The sequence below is a fragment of the Pelodiscus sinensis genome, chromosome 10 (genome assembly GCF_052426305.1).
Source record: "Pelodiscus sinensis isolate ZL-2025 chromosome 10, ASM5242630v1, whole genome shotgun sequence".
NCBI lineage: Eukaryota > Metazoa > Chordata > Testudines > Trionychidae > Pelodiscus > Pelodiscus sinensis.
In genome coordinates this window covers 48,865,079-48,890,401 of record NC_143061.1, presented here as the reverse complement: position 1 = coordinate 48,890,401, position 25,323 = coordinate 48,865,079, and the positions used below count along the sequence as shown (strand labels likewise).

General features: G+C 46.7%; 1 protein-coding gene across 1 annotated transcript in view; it reads right to left on the bottom strand.

Annotated features, from left to right (window-relative positions):
- The window catches only part of ARHGEF4 (Rho guanine nucleotide exchange factor 4), a 317,320-nt gene that overhangs the window by 141,373 nt on the left and 150,624 nt on the right, over window positions 1–25,323 (bottom strand). Inside the window, exon 5 of the mRNA XM_006125203.5 lies at window positions 14,116–14,245. Within this exon, the coding sequence (XP_006125265.3) occupies window positions 14,116–14,245 (130 nt within the window). The remainder of the gene's footprint in view (window positions 1–14,115; window positions 14,246–25,323) is intronic.

The following is a 25,323-nucleotide window of genomic DNA, read 5'->3' as shown; positions in this document are numbered from 1 at the left end:
CAGCAGCGGGACCCTTTGACAAGGCCCTTCATAAACTAACAGTATATGCAGGTAAGGCCAGTTACACCACCACAGCTAAAATTTCTACCTGGTAGCCCAGGGCAATGCTGCCTGGAAAATGGCAGTCAACTGACATGCTCAGACACTTGTCTGGATTGGCTTAAAGGAGCAACTAGTTTACTGCAGCCTTGCAAAAAATCTTCCCAGCCTGCAACAGCCAGGCAACAAATGTGAGAAGAAATGAACAGTGGGACGACCTCTAGCCATTAGAACTGCCGCAAGGGTCTCCCCACTAAACTAGCATCGGCCAGCAACGTTAGCCTTCTTCCCAGGCTCAGAGTTCCTGCATGTGGACCCGAAACACACCTGAAGAAGAATTGCGAATGTAGGCAGGTGTGAACGTCCCTAAAAAATCCTCAGAGCCCAGAGAATCAAACCACAAGTCGAAAAAAATTGTGCACAACTTGTACAGTCAGCTCAAATGACTGGCCTTCCTTCTCCTCAGCATGCTACACCCTGCTGCTCCTCTCTTCTTGCACAGCACATCGCCTGGGCATTTTATAAGAGAGGAGAGTCGCTCCACACTGTCATTTACACAGAAAAATGCCAGCGCTGGAGACTAGCCCTGCAGAGTTACACTGCATGAGTTGGTGAGAGTCTCAGCAGTGTTTCACAGCAGCCTTTAAGAACCCATTGCTTGCCTCAGATCCAAGGAATGTTTCAGGGTTCACTGTCATTTGGCTCACAGCTAAGAGACCACACAGCCTGCTTCCAACTTAGGGAATTTTCCCAGGCAGCGTGATGCTGTTTCTCAAGGTCAGTGCAATATCACGTAGCAATAATAGAGTCTCTCTTACCTGTAGCTGAATGGAGACTCTCCAGGCTCCAGTATCTGGACAGTACGCCTCTCATCCCACCGCCGCCGCACACCACGCCGCTGCTGTCCGAATCGGAACCCGGAGAGAGCCCGGAGCTTCCACTGCTACTGCAATTTTCTCCACTGTGCGCCCCGCTGGACTCACTGGGGCATTGCTGGGTCCTCATGCAGGCAGGTAAAAGAGAGAGCCAAGGGCTCTGCTGGGCTTGAGGAGGGAAGAGGCTGTGCACGCTGGAGCTGCACTCGGGGCAGTGGTACCTGGTACTGCTGTCTAAGGGCTGAGCCGGATTCCTAGCCCCTTCCCAGCTAGTCGGCTGCACGATGCAACCTGACATCATAGGGGTCCACTAAGGAGGCTCCCTCTGTGGCAGCTGAAAAGCTCTCGGCTGCAGCTTCCAGAGGCAGATTTGCACGAAGGCTGGTCTCAGTGTATTAAAAAGCCAAGGGCAGGACAGAAAGCTTCATTTCCAGGCCCACAGAACTCTCAGACAAAACCATAAATGGGGGCAGCATAATTCAGGCTTTTTCAAAAGGCCCAAGGAGACCTCATGTTATCTGCTTCCCCTCAAGAAAGGACTTACCAGGCAAACTAATCCTGCTCAGTCCTGGCGGTGGCTGCTATTAAAAACTATTTCTCAAGTGCTTAGAACAAGATTTGAAAAATGAAAAAATAAACGCTCAGAGCTGGAACAGCAGATGGTGATTCAGCGTGGCTGCTGTGAGCACAAAATAGCAGCTGTCATCCACTGCCATCCTATACAACACGGAGGGTCTCTCTGTCCGGTTGTGTGATTGCCTGCAGAAGATCCAAGTTCAATGGAATCACTGAGTCCCCTTTCTTAGTTAATGACAGTATCCTCAGTGCCATGGGGCATTGATAGCATGGAAAGAAGAGGTGATCTGCAGGGAGGCCGTTTCCCAGGAAGATGGAGCAACAACGGTACTGTCCGCAAGGGCTGTGTGGCACGGCCGAGGTTCCAGCGCAAAGGGACGCTTCCAGAGCATCCTCTCTTTGCCACACCCACCAAAAATCCTGCCTTGAGATGGCAGGTTCGTCCAATACTTTCAAAAATCCAGCAGTGAGCACATGGTTTGCATTGCAGCAAAGAATGTGCAAAACTGCTCACTCCAGTGAACAACAATGTCATATTTTTTGTTTCTATAAAAGAAGGGAACCCTCAGTTAGCATGGCTGGCACCCTTTGCAATATATCATCTTTCCATCAGAGCTATGCTGAGGGGACTGAAATTCTCAAGCCTACATGTCAAAGGAGAATACATTGTTGCAGGCAGCCGGCCTGACTTCCCCATTACTTTCACCTGTTTCACATCAGAGGGACCTGATGGATGCCGGTGAAGTGGCTGCTGGTTCCCACAGGTGTCAGACCAGAACTGGGCTCACAGTCTGCTGCCCCCTGGAACTGTGACTCTTGCAGTGAGTGGAGCTACTCCAAATTTAAACCACTGTTACTTGAGATCTTACCCTCTGCTCTACAGTGCCATTGATGGTAAGACACTTCTAGTGGGTCTCTTCAGGCTGTTAGTTTAAAGCTTCCTATTTCCTGTAACACGCAGCGAGATGGAGGCACGTTGCTAGTACATAGAGCTTCCTGGCTGGCATCAGTAATAGACATGTCAGCCAGGTTAGCGCTGTGCAGTGGCTGTAGTAAAACAAAAGAGACAAGCCTTCAGCTGGAAGGGCAGCTGCGACAGCCACCCCATCATGCTTCCATTAGCAGGGCAGACTGAGGTGTCATAAAAAGCACCCTCCTGCCAAGGTTGTTATTAGACTAGGATGAAATCTGGAGATTTAATTCAGCAAACTTTAAACAAAGTTTCCTAACTGTTCACGTGTAATCCCAGTAGAAGACAGACATTTTAAAGAGAGGTGATGTCTAGTTCTCTGAGAACAGTCCCTGGAGCCAGGAATCCTCAAGTTCAAAGTTCCACCCTGATACTGCTGCCTTTCTGGCCTTGGTTGAGTCACTTTGCTTTTGTTTCCCTACCTGAAAAATGGAGATAACAGTTACCCCCCTCCAGGTTGTGAGAATTTGTTAACTTTTAAAACAGGCCAAGAAGATGAAAACAACTCTGCAATGTGACTAATGCTGCCTTTTCTCACTTAGCGTCCCTGCCAGAGTCCTCATCCAGTATATAACAGACACTGGGTGAAACCTGGGATGGCTGTCTAGAGGTAGGCTCTTCTCTGATTATTCCAAAGACCTGATCAAGGATTTGGAGATGCTAGCCTTAGGAGGTTTCATCCTCCTTTCTCAGAAAAGACATTTGCCATAATGATTACCTATGCAGCTTTATAATATATTACTTTTTCCCCTCTGAGGAGTCTGTAAGCTGCCATTTTGTGCCTCTGTTCAGATACAGAATGATATAGTATGAACATTCTCACAGATTGTTCCCTTCATTCTGACTGGAGATACACTGCCTAAAACATGCACATTTTGGTCTTTGTGCATGAAAAAGCAAATTGATGGTGAGAGTCTCCGAAAGTGATAGAGAAAAGTCAGAACAATAAATTTATGGCGAAAGCTGATTTGGACTCTGAAAAGCTGAAGTGTACAACATATCAGCTCTAAGCCTGTCAAAATCCAACAGGCTCCTTTACCAAACTGAAATCCATCAGATTAAAGTAATCAATGTTTAGGTTAATTTTCCAACCTGAATTCTCCTAAAACTATATGTAGTTTAATAAGGGTAATTTGATTTTCAAAGTGCTGGCAAATTCCAGTGAAATTAATAGTAGCTATTATTGAGAAGCATCTATTATTGAGATTCCTAATTGCAGATCTGAGACCCTAAGTTTAGGTGACAGGTTATGAATTTCTGACGTTAGTAATTCTGTTGAAGGGTTCTAAAGATGTTACCTTGGGATTGCTGTCTCCCACTTGGACATAGAAATCATTTTGGGGTTTGCCTCAATAGTGTCCCAGGAGAATATTTTTCTGCGACAGAGAACTGCTCCACTGATGCCTTTGTATTCCATGACTTCTAGTTATGACAAAGCACATAACAATGTCCAGCCAGTCAGACAGCTCAAGTTCTTGAACATTCCAATATGTCTTATTATTGCTGCTACTCCAAGTGCTGCTTATTATAATGTTCCATTTCCATTGGGGCTGAGGGAGTTTCATTAAATTATCTTTTAAATATCGAAAAATGAATGACTATGGTTTCATTATATTTTAATAAATGCACTCTACAGTGTCTTGTTATAGTAATTTCCCAGCATTCTCAATTGGACCGAAACAGAACCATTCCTCTTTGCTGTACTGTCAGATCTAACCAGAGTTGCTCATATTATAAACCACATTAGAAGAGTCACTGACAGACCGGCATGTGTAACAGGAGCAAATATTGAGAGTGAGGTTACATAAGTTAAGTATAGCTAGAGTGCATCAGAGAGGCAGTGTTCCCTAGTGAGTATGGCTCTCAATGGAGAATCAGGAGACCTAGGGTATATTTCCTCCTCTGCCACTGATCTGCACTGAGTCACTCTCTCTTTCTCTTTGGGTGCTTTTGTTTAGTCTCCTACCATTTGCTTGCCTTGTCTATTTAACTTGTTAGCCGCTTAGGCTATGTCTACACTGCATGGTTATTTCAGAATAAGCTATTCTGGAATAGTTATTCCGAAATAGCTTATTTCGAAATAGCACGTCTACACTTCAGGGAAGCCTGAAAATTATTCCGAGGCAGGCTTCCCTAATGTAGACGTACTATCTTGATTTAGACCCCAAGAGGAATAACTTAGAATGGCTCTGGTGAGGGGCTATTTTGAAATAGCAGAAGTGTAGCATCGACACAAGCCTTATTTCAAAATAGCTATTTCAGAATAGGCGTTCTTCTTTGTAGAATGAGGTTTACAGAAGTCAGAATAAGCCGTCCATTATTTCGAAATTATTTTGAAATAACGGAATTGCTGTGTAGGCACTCACAAAGTTATTTTGGAATAATGGCCGTTATTCAGAAATAACTTTGCTGTGTAGACACATCCCTGTATATTGTAACAGTAACAATAAATTAGTGACTTCATAGTGTCACTGGATTTTAACACAATGTACAGAACGTATAAGTACGCCGAAGCGTGGTTGCAGAAATCAGGAACTCCATCCCATCATGGAAAGTTGCCATCTAACCCATTCCTGGCAGCAACTTTTCATTTGGAGAGGATTTCTTCTGGGAAGATGGGAGAGAGAATTAATCAGTATTGTGGCAGGGGCCTATGGACTCCAGTCACAGATGCCTGCCCTGTTGTACTAGATGCCAGACAACACCTAACTAGAAGGCAATCCATGCCCAAGTGAGCTTAATCAAACACAATGGCTGTGTCTACACTGGCATCCCTTCCAGAAAAGGGATGCTAATGTAGCACTTTGGAATAGGCAAATCCCCTGGGGATTTAAATATCCCCCGCGGTATTTGCATTAACATGGCTGCCGCTTTTTTCCGGCTTGGAGATAAGCCGGAGAAAAGCGCCAGTCTAGACGTGATTCTCCGGAAAATAAAGCCTTTTCCGGAGGATCTTTTATTCCTACTTGAAAGCCTTTTCCGGAAGGGATGCCAGTGTAGACACAGCCCTACTGTATTTACTTGTTGTAGGCTTCTCTGTTTGAAAATGGCTAATTTTGGGGAGGGGGCAAACGGATTGTCTATAGAGGCATTTATAATTCTCTAGGATTTTCTTTCACTTTTTCAATTAAAAATGAGCCAGAAAGGATTTGTGGATCATTTTTTCCCCCAGTAGGTAGTGCACACGTTCCCATATAAACCCACTCTCCCACACAGGCGCTCACTAACGTTTCACACAAGGAACCCGCAAGGACAGCTTTCGATCTCTGAGAGAGTACACGCTGCCAGAGCAAACACTGGTGGCTGGGAGTAGATGCAGTATGTCAATCTTCAATCCGTTTAATCTTTCTGTGATTTATAGACGAAAGATGACATTGCAATTAGCTTCCAACCATTTAAACTCTATAATAGCCCTTCCGTGGTGAAGAGGGGAAGGTACTGACATTTCAAGGTACAGCACTAGCTCGAAAGGTGTATGAGAACATATGTGTGCTCCCCATGCATCCTTGTTTTGTTCTATAATGTCGCTTGCATAACCATTTTGCCCTTCAAGAAGGAAAGAAGCAAAAACCTATGAGAGTCAGAAGCTTGTTTAGCTAAACTGCAGGACTGCTAACAGGGCCATCCCTAGTAGTTTTGGGGACTTATGCAGCCCCCTGTGAGGGTAGTGTTATATGGGGAAGTGGCCCCTCTGTTCGGGGAGGCTTCACGCAGGGCTGCAAGGGTAAGAGCTGTGGGGGCAGGCCCACAGCTGGGGGGCAGGAGCAGGGCAGCCGGGCAGGAAGCCAAGAGGGGTCAGGTCTGCCCCCATGCTCATTGGTGGCAGTGAGAAATGGAGTGACCCGGCCCCAGCCTGCTCCACTCTCCCCGGCTCCCAGCCATGTCGCTTAGGGGAGGGCGCTTGTGGGAAGGGATGGAACCAGTGGCCGAAAGTGGAGGGAGGTAGCTGGGAGCTGACGGAGCTGCCTCTGGGGAGTGTGGGGGCAGCTCTGACCCCTGCTGCTGGTGCCAGGTCCTCTGCTTGTCACATGGGCTGTATTGTTTGGGCCAGGGCAGGTATGGGGGCCTGGAGAAAGGGTGCAGTGGGGGTGGGGAAGGAGCAGAGCAAAGCTGGGAAGAGGTGGAATGGAGGCAGAGCAGGGGCGGGGGCTCAGGGGAAGGGATGGAGTGTTTGGGGGATGGGGTGGAATAGGGTAGAGTGTGGGGGGGAGTGCTCTAGGCCCCACCCTCCCCTAGAGACAGCTCTGCTGTGCGCAGCCCATGGGGGGCTGGCTGAGGGATGGGGCTGGCCGCCAGGGCCGGCACTACCCATGCACAGCACACAGCTGCGTGGGGCACCCCAAAATTTGGCGCAATTAGCGCCTTGACTCTAAATATTTATAATCCTGAAGGCCTCTTACTGAGTGATTATGTCCCCCCCTTAAATGGATTTCTCCAGCAGCTGTCAAACATCTTCACAGTAACTCATCCAGTGTGAGTGCAACAGCCCATCCATAGCCGGGAAAACAGGACGAATGTCAGTCACAGGATGCTGAATAAACAAACAGTCCCTCCATGGAGTAACCCCCCCCCCATTCCTCTACCCCCAGCGGTTCATCTCACTCAGTGAATCCCATCGAACTGCTCTCCGTGTGTCTATTTAACACAAGCCTAAAAGCCCAATTTACACAGGGCCTGCACTAAATAAAAAAATCAGACAGGTGTCTGGCCAGAGCAAGGTAGTTCTCTCACTACTGGTCAGCAGGACGCACGTTCAGGGCACATGCCAGGGCCAGTACTGGCATTGCAGCGCCTCCTGCTGCGCAGCGGAAGCATTCCCAGAGGTGCTGTTCTTTAGGTCATCTCTGGCGATGCCAGAGGGCAGTTCTGTTACAGACTCTTTGTCTCTTAAGGCAGAGGAACTTAAAAAAAATTCAAACTGGTTCAAAAGCTGGTCCAGTGTTAAAAGGCTGCTAGAGAAATAGCATAGCCCAGGCTTAGGAGAGAATGGTTATAAGAAAAAGGTGGCCTCATCTGGTTCACTAACAATGATTCAGTTCCCCTAAAGCAGGTCCACTTCAATCCAGGTCAGTTTTAAAACTGGTTTAATAGAAACCCAGTTTGAATTTGGGAAGAAATTTTCCCAGTGTAGACAGGACCTTGGCAAACAGAGTAGATGACACCTTGGCTTTCTTGATCAGTTGAAAGAGGTTTTCGTTTTGAAGGCTGTGTGTCAGTTGGTGCTGAGAATTTGAGGGGTGTTCCATTTGCCCCCCAGGGAAACCAACAACCTAGTTGTTAGGGAAGGTGGGGGAACCTGGCTCCATCCTTCCAGAGGGGGGCCTGGAATGGGAGATAGGAGAACACTGCTATCATCATATCCCACAATCCCCACTGTGTAGAGAACGTGTTAAGTCTTATGCACCGCCAATACCTCTGTGGTTAGCCCGGGTAGTCAGCTGTAACAGCAGAGGGAATGTTTCCTTTCTTCTCTCTCCCTATAGCAGAAGGAAGCAAGAATTTCCTGGACTACCCCCGAAGACTCCAGCAGTTTGTGTGCGCACAGTGGACTATTCCAAGATGCCACCACAGAAGCCAAAGATGGGAGGACAATTCACACCATACCCCCTGAAAATCTGGAAGAGAGCACTCAGCCTCACAACAGTTGCTAGCAACGGCTCACATGATGTGAGCCACAGTCATGCTGGGAGGTCAGTCCTGGTGCCTTAAAGGAGAGAGGAAGAGATGGATCATCTGACAGGGAAGGAATTGTGTTTTTCAACTAATCTCAACCCAGGCCTGCAAACCGTTTGTGGAACTAGGATGTTTTCAGTCAAGATGAGAACCTGAATTTTGCTCCCAGGCCCCAGACAAGCTGTGGGTTCCCTCTGTGGCCATGTATTGTGATACTGTTTCTCAGGAAGACAGGGCCCAAAACATAAAGGGTTCGTAGATCCAAATCAACATGTGAAATTGCAGCAAGTAGTGGGTAGAAAGCCAGCAGAGCCTCTGGGCAAACGTGACATGTATCTATGGTTGGCTGTGTTAAACAGGCGGACATCCATCTACTGCAGTCACCAACGCTTCCCCTTTGTGGCCCAGTCACTATTACCAGGCATCAGCTGGAGAGGAAAGATCAGAACTGCCTAACTAACCATGAATGGCAAAGGCATGCAGTGTAGCACTCAATGACACCCGAGATTCCAAGAGCAGCCAGAGAGCAAATCTCCTTAACAAACACTGGTTCTGTCTGCCTCTGTCCCGCCTGCAGAGCACAGCCACCTACCAGTCTTGCCCTACGCTTTTCTGGACTAATAGGGTATGTGTACACTTGCACCCTCTTTCGAGAGAGGGATGCAAATGCAGCTGAGCGAAATTGCAAATGAAGCGTGGATTTGAATTTCCTGTGCTTCATTTGCATAATCACGGACTGCCGCTATTTCGAAATAACAAACGCTGTGTAGACACAGTCATTTCGGGAGAAAACACTTCTTCCAAAATAACCGGTAAACCTCGTTGTATGAGGAATAAGGGTAATTTCGAAAGAAGGGTTTTCTCCCAAAATAACTGCATCTACACAGCATTTGTTATTTTGAAATAGAATATTTCGAAATAGCGGTGCTCCGCCATTATGCAAATGAAGCACGGGAAATTCAAATCCGCACTTCATTTGCAATTTTGCTCAGCTGCATTTGTATCCCTCTCTCGAAAGAGGGTGCAAGTGTACACATACCCTAAAGATCCACAAACATATTTTCATTCAGACTCTATCTACAGGAAAACAACACACCAGCAACTGAATTTCAATACAAAGGAGTTCAGAGTTGCACCTCCTCATGTCTCACAAACTTCCCTAGTGTCCTCACCGAACTGACGGATTGGAGCTTGGTAGAACCTGACAAGAAACAGCCCTTGGAATATGCAATTAACTGTCCGGCCTTAAGCTAAGAGGAAAGAATCAAATACTGCATTGCAATTAGCCCAGACGTGAATGGCTGGCAGGCAGGCAGAACACCTCCCCTTGCTCAGCAGGATCAAAGACTGCTAGGAGGATGTCTTCAACTAAGTAGAAGCTTGGTTGTGGCACTAGAGGTAAGGACCTCCTCCACCCCACTCCTTCCTGATGCAAAGTTGCCATGTCTGAGATGAGAGTAGCTGGTTTCTCACCTCCTAAATTGTTAGAAGGCCATGCACAGCATCTTCTTGTCCTAGTACAAGGAGCAGAAGCCCGGATGAAACTCAGACAATTTTTCCTCCGTTAATCGCACCCCTCCCATTGAAAGCCAAGCATTATGGCCATCATCCTGCCATGGAAGGAAGACTGGAGGGAAGTCTAGGACACTTCCAAACAGGATGCCTCTGCAGTGCTCCCTGCCCAATCTGGCGCAAGGAACAGACTCTGGAAATGGGGATTTTACCAGCACGCACCAGCTGACCACACACATCACAAGTGCAGGAGGCCTCCATTTTCCTTACTTTCATGGCTTTCCATGAATTACATGATTCATACAGAAGCCATTAGAACTGTAGAGTCCAGAAGAACTATTAAATGATATTAAAAAGATCTGGTAAATGGTCATATTAGCTTCTGTGTTAAATAACCCAGGGTGTGTCTAGACTACATGCCTCCGTCGACGGAGGCATGTAGATTAGCCAGATCGGCAGAGGGAAATGAAGCCGCGATTAAAATAATCGCGGCTTCATTTAAATTTAAATGGCTGCCCCGCTCTGCCGATCAGCTGTTTGTCGGCAGATCGGGGCAGTCTGGACGCGACGCGCCGACAAAGAAGCCTTTCTTGATCGGCACAGGTATGCCTCGTGAAACCAGGTTTACCTGTGCCGATCAAGAAAGGCTTCTTTGTCGGCGCGTCGCGTCCAGACTGCCCCGATCTGCCGACAAACAGCTGATCGGCAGAGCGGGGCAGCCATTTAAATTTAAATGAAGCCGCGATTATTTTAATTGCGGCTTCATTTCCCTCTGCCGATCTGGCTAATCTACATGCCTCCGTCGACGGAGGCATGTAGTTTAGACGTACCCCCAGAGCTCTGTCAAGGGCAACACTTATGAAAACAGTGCTGTGTAAGACTTGAAATGTACATGTTTTTATACTGCGGCTGCCTCAAAGATGTTTTTGATCTTAAGATTCACCAGCGAGCCTGGAGCACTGCCCAGTCCAATGGCTTAGTTTTCTTACTGGCAACAGAGAAACAGCCTACCAGGAGGAAAATGGACAAGCAAACACATGCCCGCACTCTCTCCCGAAGCCCTAGTAGGAGGTGATCACGGAGACAGCAAAGCGAGGAAAAGCATCTTTTCCCTCTCCAGAGGTTTCTGTTAATTTGAAAAGGTTTTGTTGTGGCATTTCATTCTGATTTGCTGTGGCTTCAACTGGAATTGTTGAGGTTCATGCGTAGGTCACAACATTAAACATTCATTCGCAGTCACTGCTGAGCTCAGAATATCTTGTGCCTCCCACAAGATGCAACTTTAATAGCCCCTTTTGCTGGGGAAGTGTTTTCTGAAAATGTACGGCACCACCTATTGGTCAGTCCACATTCACTTTTCATTTTACTTCCAAAAATAAGTTTCAATTATTTCAATATAAAAACTCCCAGTAGGGGCACCTATGGATTTAAACGTCTCTGAGCCAGCTGCGCTGAGAACAATAGTATTATTTACGTCGATTGTGGCAGTGCTTAAAGGATCCCAAAAAGGGATTAGGCCTTTATTTGAGTAGGCACAACATAGATAAGCTCCGGACTGCTCACAGACAGGGCCTAAGATTCAAACAATACCCAACTGGTGAATACACCGATACACAGGATGGCAGCAAGACAAAGTAACAGTGTTACCATGTCAGTACTCACAGGTGGCTCCTGTGATCTGTAGACATGGCAGCAAAGATAGGCTTCCAGCAGGAGTGAGTTGAAACAGGTGATGGCAGTAGCTTTCTGAATTGCATTGAGGAGATCAAGCAAAAGAGGCGACAGGGGAGAAATAACAACAGGGCTTGAGGGAAAAGTGCACAGGCAGGTAGTTGACACCATGACTGACGGCAGGGCAAAGGAGAGAGAGGGTGATACCGCGATAAAGAAATGGTTTGTTTTCTGGTCTCCCGTGCTAATCTGCAGTCTCTGTGTTTGGATTTTATTAACCACAGTTTTGAAGCCTGCTGTTCATAATGCTTTAGATGATTAATAGGAATGTCGGTCATCCTGATAAGGATTAAGGTCTATAGAGCCAGGGCAGTTTATCGGGGTGACTGTATTGCTGAGAATCACAGGGCGGGGGGGCGTTCAAAGGCACAAAAGTGGCATTTCTGCACCCGGTGCCCATGGACTGTAAAGAGGAGTTGGGTGCTGAGCTGCCTTTGAAAATCTCCCACATCATGTTCTTTCCTCCATCCCACTCTGAAACTGCTCGAGCTATCAGCTTATCTTTATGCAGATATGGGTCTCTGGGGAGCACAAGAATCTGGCAGGGATACTTTCCCCTCTTTAATAAATTGCGGGGCTTGCGTTTCAATTTTTTAAAGTATTCAAGTCACTGGAATATTAAGGAGACATCTGATCTCATGCATATTCCACATAAAACTACAGCACATGCCCTTCTTTAACGTGATCTCCTAACTACGGGAGACGTTTAGTCCACAGGGCTCATTTAGCTGTTTGAGTGTTTACTAAGCAACTTAGAGGAACTGCCCCCACCTCAGTGATCTCCAGCTGGCATGAGGCAGAGACTCTGTTGTGCTTGTTGGAACCTAATTAAACCTGTAACTTAGGTGAGATCATCTTGGGCTAGCTGGAGTTCCCATGGGACAGCAGAATGTCCCCTTTCAACCCCAAGACTTGCCGCATGTTGTTACGATTAAGCTATTTCTATCAGTTGCAGTTCCACACTCTGCACTCACAAGCTGACTTGCGATGAGGGATGCTACCAACGCATTGGGGCCAGAGCGCATTCTTCCTCAGACAAGTCCTGATGCTTCCCTCCCGCAGAAACCCCACAAGGAGAGTTCAGTGCAGTTAAAACCTCTGCAAGATTCACCCTCTGGGGTCAACATCAGAAGGGAGAGTGTTCAGCCCTGCAGAGATGGATGGCATGGCTGACAAAGCCCGCAGCCCCTTTCAGCATAACTATCAGAACTGGAAGGCAATCCCCACGGCCGGGCCATCTGCAGGCCTTGCTCCTCCAGCAGCCAGGCTCTGAGCTGTGCCTTACCATTTTCCTCATGGCTGCACACTGCTCCCTTCTGCAAGCTGGAGGGAACCACAGAGGGAAGTTAATCTTGCAGGTAGCAATCTCCTGTGCAGATTTCTGCTCAGAAATCTCCAATGTTAAGCTAGAGCAGGCCACCTAGAGGGGTTCCAAACCCTTCCACATCCCGGCATTGCTCCATTCCAGTATTAGGGGCATTCCCTTATCCCTAAACCTCCCTAAACCCACAGACATAGCACTCGTTCCAAAGATGCACTGGGGCACTTACTGAGATGTGTGCTTAGTAAGATGAGGGAGCACAGGGAATGCATTGATGAAGACAAATAGGATTTATTATACTGTTAAGACCATTCATTCAAGTACCCTGCCCTCAGCCTGGTCCAACACCTGAGGCAAAGCTTGCAAAGGGCACCTAATCGACTTTGTAATGTGCAGATGGAGAAAAAATCATTCCAGTGCCTCACAATGATGAAAAAGGACATCTGGTTGCATTGTTACTGCTTGCATACAAGTGCTGTAAGCACTGAGGATGCATTCAAACTTTTAAGACCACTGACAAGATCGAGAGAGAGAGAGTGAATTTCCCTCAATAAGGCACAGGAAAGCACTGAAAACCACGAACTACTCCCTTCACTGTGCCCATGTCTACACTGCAAGTAAATACCCACAGATGTCCTGCACCATCTGACCCTGGCTCAGGAGGCAGCGCTATAACACTGGGGGGGGGGGGGGTAGACATTTAGGCTCTCAGACTCTTCCCCTTCACAGGGCACCAGCAGAGCCAGATTTCCAATTAGGCACAGCAGGCACATGCATGGAGGGGCAGGCTTTCTTGGGCAGCCATTCCTCTCCAAAACGATGTGAAACACGCTCAGCAGAACTTGATGTGCCTAGTGGCTCATTGGGTGTAAATCCAGACCTGAGACCCAGAGCCCAGGCTCCAGTCCCAGCCTGAATTTCTACACTGCAATTTTACAGCCCTGGAGCCCAACCCCAAGTCAGCTACTCCTGACCTGCTGCAGGGGTTGCACTGCACCATAGACATACTCTTATGCTCCATGGCACTCTTTTTGTGGGTCTGGATCCTCTGGTGAATTTAAATAATATGAAACCTACCATCTGTAGAAATAAACTGGGGAGGCAGATCCTGCCATCTAGTATTTAGAGAAGAGATCTGGGAGACAGGGGATCTGGGTTTGATTGCCACTAATTTCCTGTGAAACCCAGACTTCACCTGTCTATGCCTTACTCTATCTGTAACATGCTGATAGTAGTCACCACCTGCAGAAAGTCCCTTAACGGCAACAGCTTTAACGGGAGGATATGTGAATTGGTGTTTATATTACTCTACTAGAACGGGATGATACTGCCAATACTATATAGTTTGCATATTCAATGAAACTGAAATTAATTCTTGCACAACCGCTGTCAGAGAAAGAAGGACGCAGCATACACACCGGGAAATGAGATACGCCGCTTCCAGCCCACGCAGTCTAAGCCCGTTGGGGTGCTCTGGGAAAACGGATGCAGCTTCAGGGGAAGAATGTCAAAGGCAACTGGAGAAGTGATGGAGAGACTCATTCTAGCCTGCAAGAAAGAAAAGGAAAACTTCACACTTAGTTACCTGGAAGTAAGAATTATGGGCTTCATCCTGAAATATTTCTGTCCAGGTGTATTGACTGCTGAGTTGAGCAAAGTAAGGGCTTGCAGGATCAGATGATTTATAGCTAGGGAGATGGGTATGTCCCATCAGAAAGAGCCTTTAGAGACTCAAACAATGATAGAGAGGACAGAGCTGCAAGATGTCAGGGACAGAAAAAAGGGTTCACTAAGTCACGAGGGCACTTTGCACAGGTATAGGGCATCTGTTAACAGATACCACGTCATTCTCAATTTGCATCTGTTTTGCCCTAGAAAGACATGAAGTTATTTCCCTTCTGTTGAAGACCCTCTGAGGGAAGAAAAAAATGACAAGATTTCTTTTGAAAATTGTGCAATATATGGACTATCGCAAATATAGACTAATTCATCCCGAGACATTTTTACCCAATAAAAATTAACCACAGTCAGGTTCACCAGGGAAAACTGCTTCCCCCCCCCATGAATAAAAATGGAGGAGGGACATTCACCAAGAGAAAAGGCAGTATTCACCTACAATCCCCCTGCCCCCAAACCTGAAAGGAAAGTGAAATTTTTGTATTATCATTTTTTCCATAGCAACACATATTGTGCCCAATCCCCCCACCTCCACCCAGTGCCTTAAAATAGGAACGACCAGCTATAAACTTGAATTTGGCAAGGGACATGGGATGTGCTAGACTGAGCTGTATTAGTCTCAGATTGGGTTCTTTCTTCCCCGTAGAATTCACTCCAAGGCTCAGCAATGCAATAGGTGGGAAGGAAACAGGCCTGAAGTACCCAGCTACCACGAGATGCAATGGAAATGTACTGAACTCAGTTTAAATTGGCATAGGAAGATCTCATGAGATTGAACAAGCCCTTTGGCTCAACAGAGCATGTAAATGACCTGCTGCAGCCAAAATACTCGGCCCAGTGAGGAACCAGAGGAATGCTGCAAACAGAGTTTCTCTCAGCTAGTTCATCAGAACACAGATGGCAAGTACCAGGCTACAAACTGACAAAACCCTCTCAAATTAAAATATCCAAGAGATTAGCACACTGTGAAATGTGCTCAAAGACACTAAATGCTGGAGTGACCAGAGCACAAGCTAAGATTCCTTTCATTGCATTTTTTTAATTATTTCTCCATCCCGTGTCTCTCACTGCTGCTAACCAGGTAGAATATTAGTGACTGGGCGTGTAAATGAAACTAATGTGGCAGCAGCAAGTCGGCAATGGCTGCTCTCGTGGGTCTGGCAAGCCTTCCACCCACTACCATGACTTTCCCTTTCGTTTGCTGTGTCTGAGCTTTTTGCAGCAACAATATTCTCATCCTTCACCGAAACAACGGTCTGGGATTCTGAAGCTCAGTATTTGAACGAGGATCTTTCTTCTTTCCTGCTAGTCCACTAGTCTGTCACCACAAGCATAATCTTTGCTTCCTTGTTCACCCCACAATACCGTAAGTAACCAGCGTCTTGTTTCTTGCCAATTGCTTCTTTAAGAAAACAGGTTCTTAGCAAAATGACTACATTCCTCCAAAGGAAAAAAGCAAACCAACCACACTGCTCAGGTAGCTGAAAGCGATACTTTCCCATTCCAGTCCAAGGGGTTTACTCTATTGGCATACAGAGAACACAGCCAATGTTTTAGTGCCAATTGGTATCTCCAGAGTCACAGAGGAAACCCTGTGCAAATTAAGCTAAGCCTGCCTGCTTAGACAACAACAATGAAGTCTCACCGGGGGCACACCCACTTCGACAAGACAGCACAAAATAAGCAAAGCACAGAAATGCAAATGCCAAGCGTGACGTCTAGAATATTTACTCGGACGCAGGGTAGAAGGTGTTGTTGTGCTGTTTAAACAAAGAACCGTGACTCTGCACACGCTACCATGTCACAACTAGTAAAGCAGAAGCTACAGGTCAAATACTGACAACTCCTTAGAAAAAGGCACTTGAGCTCTTTCTATGCCAGTAAGCTATTAAATACACCCCTAAAGGGGTCTACATTTGGAAAAGGCCTTTTACCACATCCCCATCTTAGTGATTCTTAAGATACACAAAAGGAGCCTCCTACCTGATCCACGCTCTGCTCCCACACACCTTAGCTATCCTCTGAGAGCACACCGGATACAACCACAATGCACGTGACCTGGCTACAATTATAGAGCTTAATAAAAGGATACTCTGTGTGGTAAGAGCGACACGTCCTCTTTATAATGAGAAATGGGTTGGTTTTGCATGCTTTAACACTCTCAGGGCCAAATTCCCTGTCCATTTAACTGACTCCTGAAATTAGTGGGATTGCCATGGTGCCACTAAGAAGATAATTTTGGCCTATACACCTTTCCTGGAACATAGGTGCTATAATTGTATTTAGCGCAATAGATTTCCTTGTGCAGTTGGTTAGCAATGTAATGGGAGAGGACAGCCTTACCATGTCCTGCGCAAGTTATTGGTGTTGACAGTTAACCCTGTAATCGTCACGAAGGCTTTTTTATTAGAGCGTCTCCAATTTTGTCTGCACGGTGGGGTACTGTGCTCTATGGGAGTGTGTTTTCTAAAAGGCAGTCATGTCTTGCCCATCGAGTGGTGCATGTAGGCCCAGCTGCCAAGCACTAGTGTGCCCTAGTGTGCTCTGATATAAGACTGCTTCAAGCAGCATGAGGTTCAGGAGTGCCTGCGGGGTCTACACAGAGCAATTAATTTGTGAACACTGGAAATAACCCCCCACTCCCAGGGTATGTCTACACTACAAAGTTAGTTCGAACTAACAGACGTTAGTTCGAACTAACTTTGATAGGCGCTACACTAGCGCTCCGTTAGTTCGAACTTAATTCGAACTAGGTAAACCTCATTTTACGAGGATTAAGCCTAGTTCGAACTAGCTAGTTCGAATTAAGGGCTGTGTAGCCCCTTAATTCGAACTAGTGGGAGGCTAGCCCTCCCCAGGTTTCCCTGGTGGCCACTCTGGCCAACACCAGGGAAACTCGTCTGCCCCCCTCCCGGCCCCGGACCCCTTAAAGGGGCACGGGCTGGCTATGGTGCCCGTGCCAGGTGCAAGCCTGCCAGCACCCAGCCAGCAGACCCTGCACCTGGCACGGATCGAGCCAGCCACCCGATGCCCCCCAGCCCTCCCCCTCTTCCCGGGACCAGGCTGGCGGCTCCCGGGAGCTTGCCCGGGACCGCGAGAGGCGGGCACCCGCCTGGGCTAGTGCGGACATCGTGGACCTCGTCCACGATCTCCGCACTAGGCACAGGAAAGTGGCCGGCTTGGGCAGGAGAGCTGCCAGCCTGGCCACCCAGGAGCAGGTGTGCATGAAAATCAAGGGGGTCCACTGAGACCCCCGACCCTGAGCCCTGAGCTTACAACGGCCGTCCTGGGTCAGACCAAAGGTCCATCTAGCCCAGTAGCCTGTCTGCCGACAGTGGCCAACCCTAGGGACCCTGGAGGGGATGGACCGAAGACAGTGACCAAGCCATTTGTCTCGTGCCATCCCTCTCCAGCCTTCCACAAACCTTGGGCAGGGACACCACTCCTACCCCCTGGCTAATACCACTCCATGGACCCAACCTCCATGACTTGATCTCACGTCCCTTTAAACTCTGTTCTAGTTCTAGCCTTCACAGCCTCCTGCAGCAAGGAGTTCCACAGGTTGACTCTTTGCTTTGTGAAGAACAACTTTCTCTTACTAGTTTGAAGCCTGCTACCCATTCCTTTCCTTTGGTGTCCTCTAGTCCTTCTTTATGGGAACTAATGAAGAACTTTTCTGTATGCACCCTCTCCACCCAACTCCTGCTTTTAGAGACCTCTATCCTGTCCCCCCTCCGTCTCCTCTTTTCTAAGCTGAGAAGTCCCAGTCTCTTTAGCCTCTCTTCATATGGGACCTGTTCCCAACCCCTGATCATTGTAGTTGCCCTCCCCTCTCCCAGCCTCTCTCTTCCCCTCTCCCACCTCCTTTTCCCAGTCTCCCCCAGTTTTGTTCAATAAAGACAGATTCCATTTTTGACCACAATTGTCCTTTTATTTTGTACATCAAGAAAAGGGGCTAGGGAAGGGTAAGTGGAAGGAGGTGAGGGAGGAATGGGGTACGAGCCCCCGATGGGGAGGACTGGGCTGGCTCTGCGGGCTTCTGGGGGTGGAAGCTCTCCTGCAGCCCCCCAATTGCCCCCTCTCCCCAGATGGCAGCCTGCGGCAAGTGCAGCTGGGCTGATGGCCGAGTGGTGTGATGTGCCCAGTGTGGGCACTCCGGGCACTCCAAGCCAGGACTGGTTTTCAAGCGGGGCACCCCTGAGAACTGTCTGTCCGGGGTGGGGGTCGGGTCCCTTTAAGCGCAGCCCTCGGCTAGCCTGAGACAGCATCTCCACGCTCTAAGTCCTCCTCTGATGCCCTACCGGCACTGCTTCCGGCCATCCTTAAGCCCTGTTCAGGGTCCACTTAATGTGGACATGCTAGTTCGAATTAGCAAAACGCTAATTCGAACTAGTTTTTAGTTCTAGACGCGTTAGTTCGAATTAGCTTAGTTCGAATTAACTAATTCGAACTAAGTTAGTTCGAACTAACTCTGTAGTGTAGACATACCCCCAGTGTAGAGAACCCTTAAGGTTCTGTTGTTTCACACATGTAAAATGTGTGTGCTTAGCATGAGGCTCTGAGGGGGGCACCGACTGAGCCTGCTTAGGAAGGTGGGAGAATCAGATTTGCTTTTTCAAACAGTCAAGGGATTAAGAGGAATATTGTTCACCGTTCGCTATTTCCTTTCAGACCATACAATGGAATTGTCTGGCTAAAGCACCCCTCGGCTGTCCCTTTTCCAGCTTCCTCAGAAGCCCAGCAGCAAGGCACTTGGGTTCTGCTGAATTACTCAGAAGCTACGTTCTGCCAGATGCAGGTCTGACAGCAGTCAAATCCGCCAGGCAGGGTTTAACAATTCGTGGCAATAGAGCAGGGAAGAGAGAAGTAATAGACGTTGCTAAAGCCACTCCTCCAAAAGGATTCTGGAAACAGATGGAGGGTCACAGATTTGCATTGCCCCCTAAAGAATCAATGGATTACACAGGACTGATTGTGCTCTAGTTTTCTGAATATACGATCTCATTAAAATACACGTATGACACTCCAGACTGCATGGCAAGACCTTTCCTTCTGTAAATGAATGCAAGTTAGTGACTGGGCAAAATGAGACTGATTCACCAAAAATGGTGAGAATTTTTCTCATTCAGCTTCAGGGGTATTAATCTCCAAGGCTAGCTGTGACCAGTTACATGTCAACACTTTAAAACAGGAGATCAGCACATACTCGGGTTGTAAAGGGCTGCATGTCATTGTAAGTGACAGCTGGGGACAGCTTCATTTTGGACTCTGGAGAGGTGGACTCTCCTCATTCAAGGCAGGTCAGCACCTTACCAGACCTGAGCAAAGCAAAAACCAACGGTGACAGGGTATGCCTGTCTTCACGCTCTACACACTGCTCAATTTTTGTACAAAGTATGTCTTGAGAGGTGTTATCTGAAAACTCACTTGCTGAACAGGAATAACAGGACAAAATCCACGTGGCAGCCTTATAGGTGAAGCTATAAACACAAGCTGAAATCATGACTAAAAGTGTCAGAGGCAAAAGGTGAGCTGACACCTCAACCAGGTGTAAACAAGTGGCTATTTTTTGACTGGAGACAGAGAAGGGACAAAAATCCACAATTTAGCAAAGAAACTGCAGGGTGTTTCTTTACACCCAGATTGCCTGTTGCCTTGCTGCTAGCTGGAAATATTTTTCAGGAGGGAGACTAAAACTATAAAATTCAGAGGCAAGCACCTGACCATCACATTCACGACATCTGAAGAGACAAAGGAAGCAGCCATTAGGCTCGGGGGAGAGGTTTTGACGGAAAGGTTTTGGTAAGTAAGACTGTTAATTGCATATAGTGAGAAAATTTTCCTTTGAATCTCATAAAGTTTGTTAAATTAGGCACCAGTCAGTGTTTTATCTTTATTTTTCTTGTAACCATTTCTGACTTTTATGCCTAATTACTTATATTCACTTCAGAACTCTTTCTGTGCAGTTAATTAACCAATGTTTCCTCTTTATCTAATCCAGTCTGTTCAAATTAAAGTATCCAGGTAACGCCATTTTGGGTAACAAATTGTGTGCACATTATTCCTTTAAATTCTGCAATGAGAATAACATATCTGTCCTGTCCAGAGGGCTGGGCAGTATAAGACATATATCTCTGGGGGAAGATCTGGGACTGAGGGCGCATGGGCTCACCTGGCAGCAAGGTTCCCTCCAAGCTACGCAGCAGCACGGCCCTGAAGCTGCTTAATGAGCCCTGTCCCATCAGGCGCTCAGGAATCCACACACAGAGCTGGCTGGCTGGGGGAGGGGTACGTCTTCCTCAGCTACAGCAGCACCACCCTGCTGAGGACAGAGCAGCGAGTCTCTCCCAGGCACTAGGGACACGTCTCCTCTCTACCAGCTGAGAGAGACTGGCTGCTTGTATTCAGCAGAAAGCTGCTGCTGTAGGTAAAGGTGCATAACTTAGAGCCAATGTGAGGCCAGATGGGATCAGAACACACAGATATCACCGGGAGTAGCCTACCTGCTGGTGGCTGCTTGTCAGCAGTGCATCTTGGAGGCTGCAATATCAAAGGGTTGTAAACAGCACTCCAGGTTACAAGGCAGGAGTCACACAGTTTGTATTGGCCCAGAGTGTACCCTGGTAGGTCACACCAATGTTTCTGGTCGTTTAACTGGCATTTATAATTCTCACTTGTGTTTAAAAGCAGGTTTTTGAGAATTTAACTCCCCCCATCCTCCACACACACAGGCTGCATCTAGACTGGCAAGTTTTTCTGCAAAAGCAGTTGCTTTTGCGGAAAAACTTGCCAGCTATCTACACTGGCCGCTTGATTTTGCGCAAAAGCACTGACATTCTACTGTCCAAAATCAGTGCTTCTTGTGCAAATGCTTTGACGTTCCCGTTCGGGCAAAAGCCCTTTTCTGGAAATGTTTTTGCGCAAAAGGGCCAGTGTAGACAGCTAAAAACTATTTTGCACAAAAAAGCCCCGATGGTGAAAATGGTGATCGGGGCTTTCTTGCACAAAACCGCGTCTAGATTGGCACGGACGCTTTTCCACAAAAAGTGTCCGTGCCAATCTAGACGCTCTTTTCCGCAAATGCTTTTAACGAAAAAACTTTTCCATTAAAAGCATTTGCAGAAAATCATGCCAGTCTAGACGTAGCCACAGAGTCTGATTGCCGGCCCTTCATAATATTACCTATCCCTTTTCCTTCATTGGTTGTATGTTCCTAGAATGAAGCCAAAGAATAATAAGCAATTCTTACTGCTGAAAATCGAGGCTGCATTTACTGTTTTACCCAGTCTGTCTAATTTATTTGCTTTTCCAACAGTGCATCATTGCATCACATTGTACGCTGACCTGACATTGACTTAACACAATGCGACCCGTCCTAACCAAGCAATGCACCCCAAGGCATCCATGTGTCAGAAAACATCAGCCTTGCCACTTATACCTCAAAGATCACACTCAGTGGCATTGTCTGGGTTCAGTCAGAGTCACAACTGACAGCAAATGCCTTTCAAGACTCCTTTTGTGAGAATTATTCCTCTTTATAGAAGTATTCTACTATAACCCTTCCAAACATGGCAGTTTATGATAATGACACCCTGACATTCTGGGCCATTTCTGAAGAATACTGCTTTCTTAAGCTTGCTATGGGTATGTCTACACAGAAGGGCAAAAATTGAATTAATGCAATTTCAGCTATGTTAATTGTGTAGCTGACATCGAAATAGCTTAATTTAGTAATGGGTAATGGGTACAAAGCAGGAAGTCAAAGGAAGAACACTCTTCCTTCGACTTCCCTTACTCCTCATGAAATGAGGGTTACAGTAGTCAGTGTAAGAAGTCCTCCAGCTTGACACACTTTGTTATTTCGGGATCACATCAGTTATTCTAAAATAACGCTGCTGTGTAGACATACCCTATATGGGTTCCCTAGTTCGAACTAGGGAGACTAATTTAGGCATTCGAAGTTGCAAATGAAGCCCAGGATTTAAATATCCCGGGCTTTATTTGCATCTTCCCGTCTGGGCATCATTTTAAAATCCCCTTAGTCCGAACTAACTACCCGCGGCTACACGCAGCCGTCAAACGTTAACTCGAACTAAGTCCTTAGTTCGAGTTACCTTGTGGAATGTAACAGTTAACTCGAACTAAGGACTTAGTTCGAGTTAATGTTTGATGGCCGTGTGTAGCCGCGGGCAGTTAGTTCGGACTAGGGGAATTTAAAAATGGCACCCGACCTAACTGGTCCACAGATCTCAAAAGTGCTCCACAGAATCAACAACCCTTTCATGCCAAGACTGTCTAGGAAGATTAGAATTCATAATCGCCCTTTTCATGCACTTAGCTCATTCTGTGGTCCAGTTAGATGTGATTACAAAGTCCACCATTTGCCTGCCACACACCTACCAATCTGCCTGTTGTATTTCTATTCCTCCTGCACTTCTCCTCTAGGACAGGAAGATAAGGTGACTTCCTAGTGAATGAGACAGAATACCCTCTAGACATAGGAGTGAACAGAAGGAGCAGGAGTAGCTTTTACACTTACACAGCTGATTGCAGTTTAAAGTTAGCAGCAGAAAAAGAAAGTGGAAAAGTTTAATGAAGAAAATATTTATGGGTAGCCATAGACTTTCACCCAGAGAGCAGATGAGTAGAATGAAGAACATCTGAGATTCAAGGGAAAAGTAAAAGATGATGAAATAATCCATCACCCTTTCTACAAGCTTCAACATTCTAAATGATGATTACAATGTGTTGCAGCATTAATTATATTCTCATCATGCTTTGCACACGCTTTCTCATGCCTTTAACGCATTTTACTGCCTTTTGTTTAGAATGAGTCTATGTATGTCTGAAAACAACAGTCAGTTAGGGTATGTCTACACTTGCCCCCTAGTTCGGACTAGGGAGGCAAATGAACCATAACGAAGTTGCAAATCAAGCACGGGATTTAAATATCCCACACTTGATTAGTATAATCGCGGCCAGTCACCATTTTAAAATGCAGGTCGCTCTATTTAACTCACCACGTATAGTTGCAATGAGGAGTAACCGTTAATTCGATGGAAGGGTTTTAAATCGGACTACCGCGGCTACCGTGGCTACACATGGCGAGTTAAATCGGGTGACCGGCATTTTAAAATGGTGACCGGTCGCGATTATGCTAATCAAACGTGGGATATTTAAATCCTGCGCTTGATTTGCAACTTCGGTATGCTTCATTTGACTCCCTAGTCCGAACTAGGGAGCAAGTGTAGACATATCCTTATTTCCCTGGGACTTTAAATAATGCTGGAAATAACACAATTGTTTTTTTCTAAAATACATCAGAAAGGTACATCGTATGCTAGGATGTCGGTCCCTGAGCTAGTAGCATGGTTCATTGTCAGGAGACCCTGCCACTAGCAAGCCTGAGTTCACAAAGCTCATGGCACCGAGGGTTAACAGTGCATCACAGGTTTGGGACTAGTATTTGCTGGGGCCCGTCTGTGGTAGAACCAGCAAATGACTCAATGTTGTGTGTGCCCACAGAAATTTGGCAGGCGGAATTCTTGTGAGGAGAGAATGGAGGATAACATTTCATCAGCTCTGTTTTTAGAATCAATCTGGCTATCTTAATTGTGTTAATATAGACCAAAAATGGGCCTAAAGCCCCCAGTCTTGCCAGCACTGAGGGAAAAGCTGAACGTTAGGCATTTGAGAAGAAGTCAACAGGATGCTCGTGTGTGTGTAACTTTAAGCTTAAATTAAGCTTGAGGGTTTGTGAGATCAGGGCCCAAATTCTTAAAGACCATTTCTTCAATGTAATGGCAGGCAGAAACACTGTTAGCATTTCTATGGCAAGCCTACACTATGGGCTAAAATTGACCCAAGAAATACAGTTCCAGCTATGTGAATAATGTAGCTGGAGACAACATACTTTAGGTGGATTACCTGTGGTGTCTACACTGCACTGGGTTGAGAGGAGAAACTCTACTATTAACCTACCTTGCATGTCTCATTCCAGTGGAGTACCAGAGTCAATGGGAGTGCATTGGGCAGTTGATTTAGCAAGTCTTCACTAGACCTGATAAATCAACCTCTGGTGGATCAATTGCTGCAGTGTCAATCTATGTGGTAGTGGAGACAAGCCCTAAGTGTCTATGTCATGAAAGGGAAATAATAAACGTGGCAAACTCCCAGCACAGAGTCCCTGACAGGCACTTTTTTGTTTGAAAGCCTACATCCTCCTACCGAAGCTAGGCCTAAAGCATTTCCATTTTATTAGCAGAAGGCTGCATACAGGTGCCTCCTTTCTGAATCTACTTTAGCTCTCCACAAATGTTGCTCTTGGATTCACAAGTGGCTCTCACTCATGTTAATGGGAGCCTTGGTCTTGCCTCCGGAGTTGAGCATTGCTATCTCTGAGAGTCCAAGGGGCCACGACGACTTTTGTAACAAGCAGTAATAACACATCTTCTAAAGACATTACCAATGGTCAGTAATCGGAGCAATTTTCAAACCAATATTCTCCATGTACAATCTGCCCCAAAGAGTTTCTGTTAAATGCTTCTTGCACTCTTTCCCTCTGGGAGTCAATGGGAGTGTTGCCCGAGTAAGGAGTGCAACAGTTGACTAATAAGCTAAGGAACAGGAGGGCCTCTGTTTGAAGTGGCGTAGCTGCCTCAGGGAATAACACAGCACAATAGCAGATTTCATTAGTGAAGAAGACGGATTTGTCCCCCCCTCCTTCTGTCTCTCCAACCCAGACTCTATCGCTCTCCAATGCACGCCACATGACAGAGCAGAAATCGCATGCTTTTAACAACAAAACAAGACAATTGCAGGGCTGGTGAGAAGTTCATTTTACACACATAGTCGCCACAGACCAGAGGCAAAAAGGGAAGCTGACAGAGCTGGCAGGAGATGCAGCCTGAAGAGAGAAGGTGATGACAGCAAAAAGAAGCAGCTGGAGA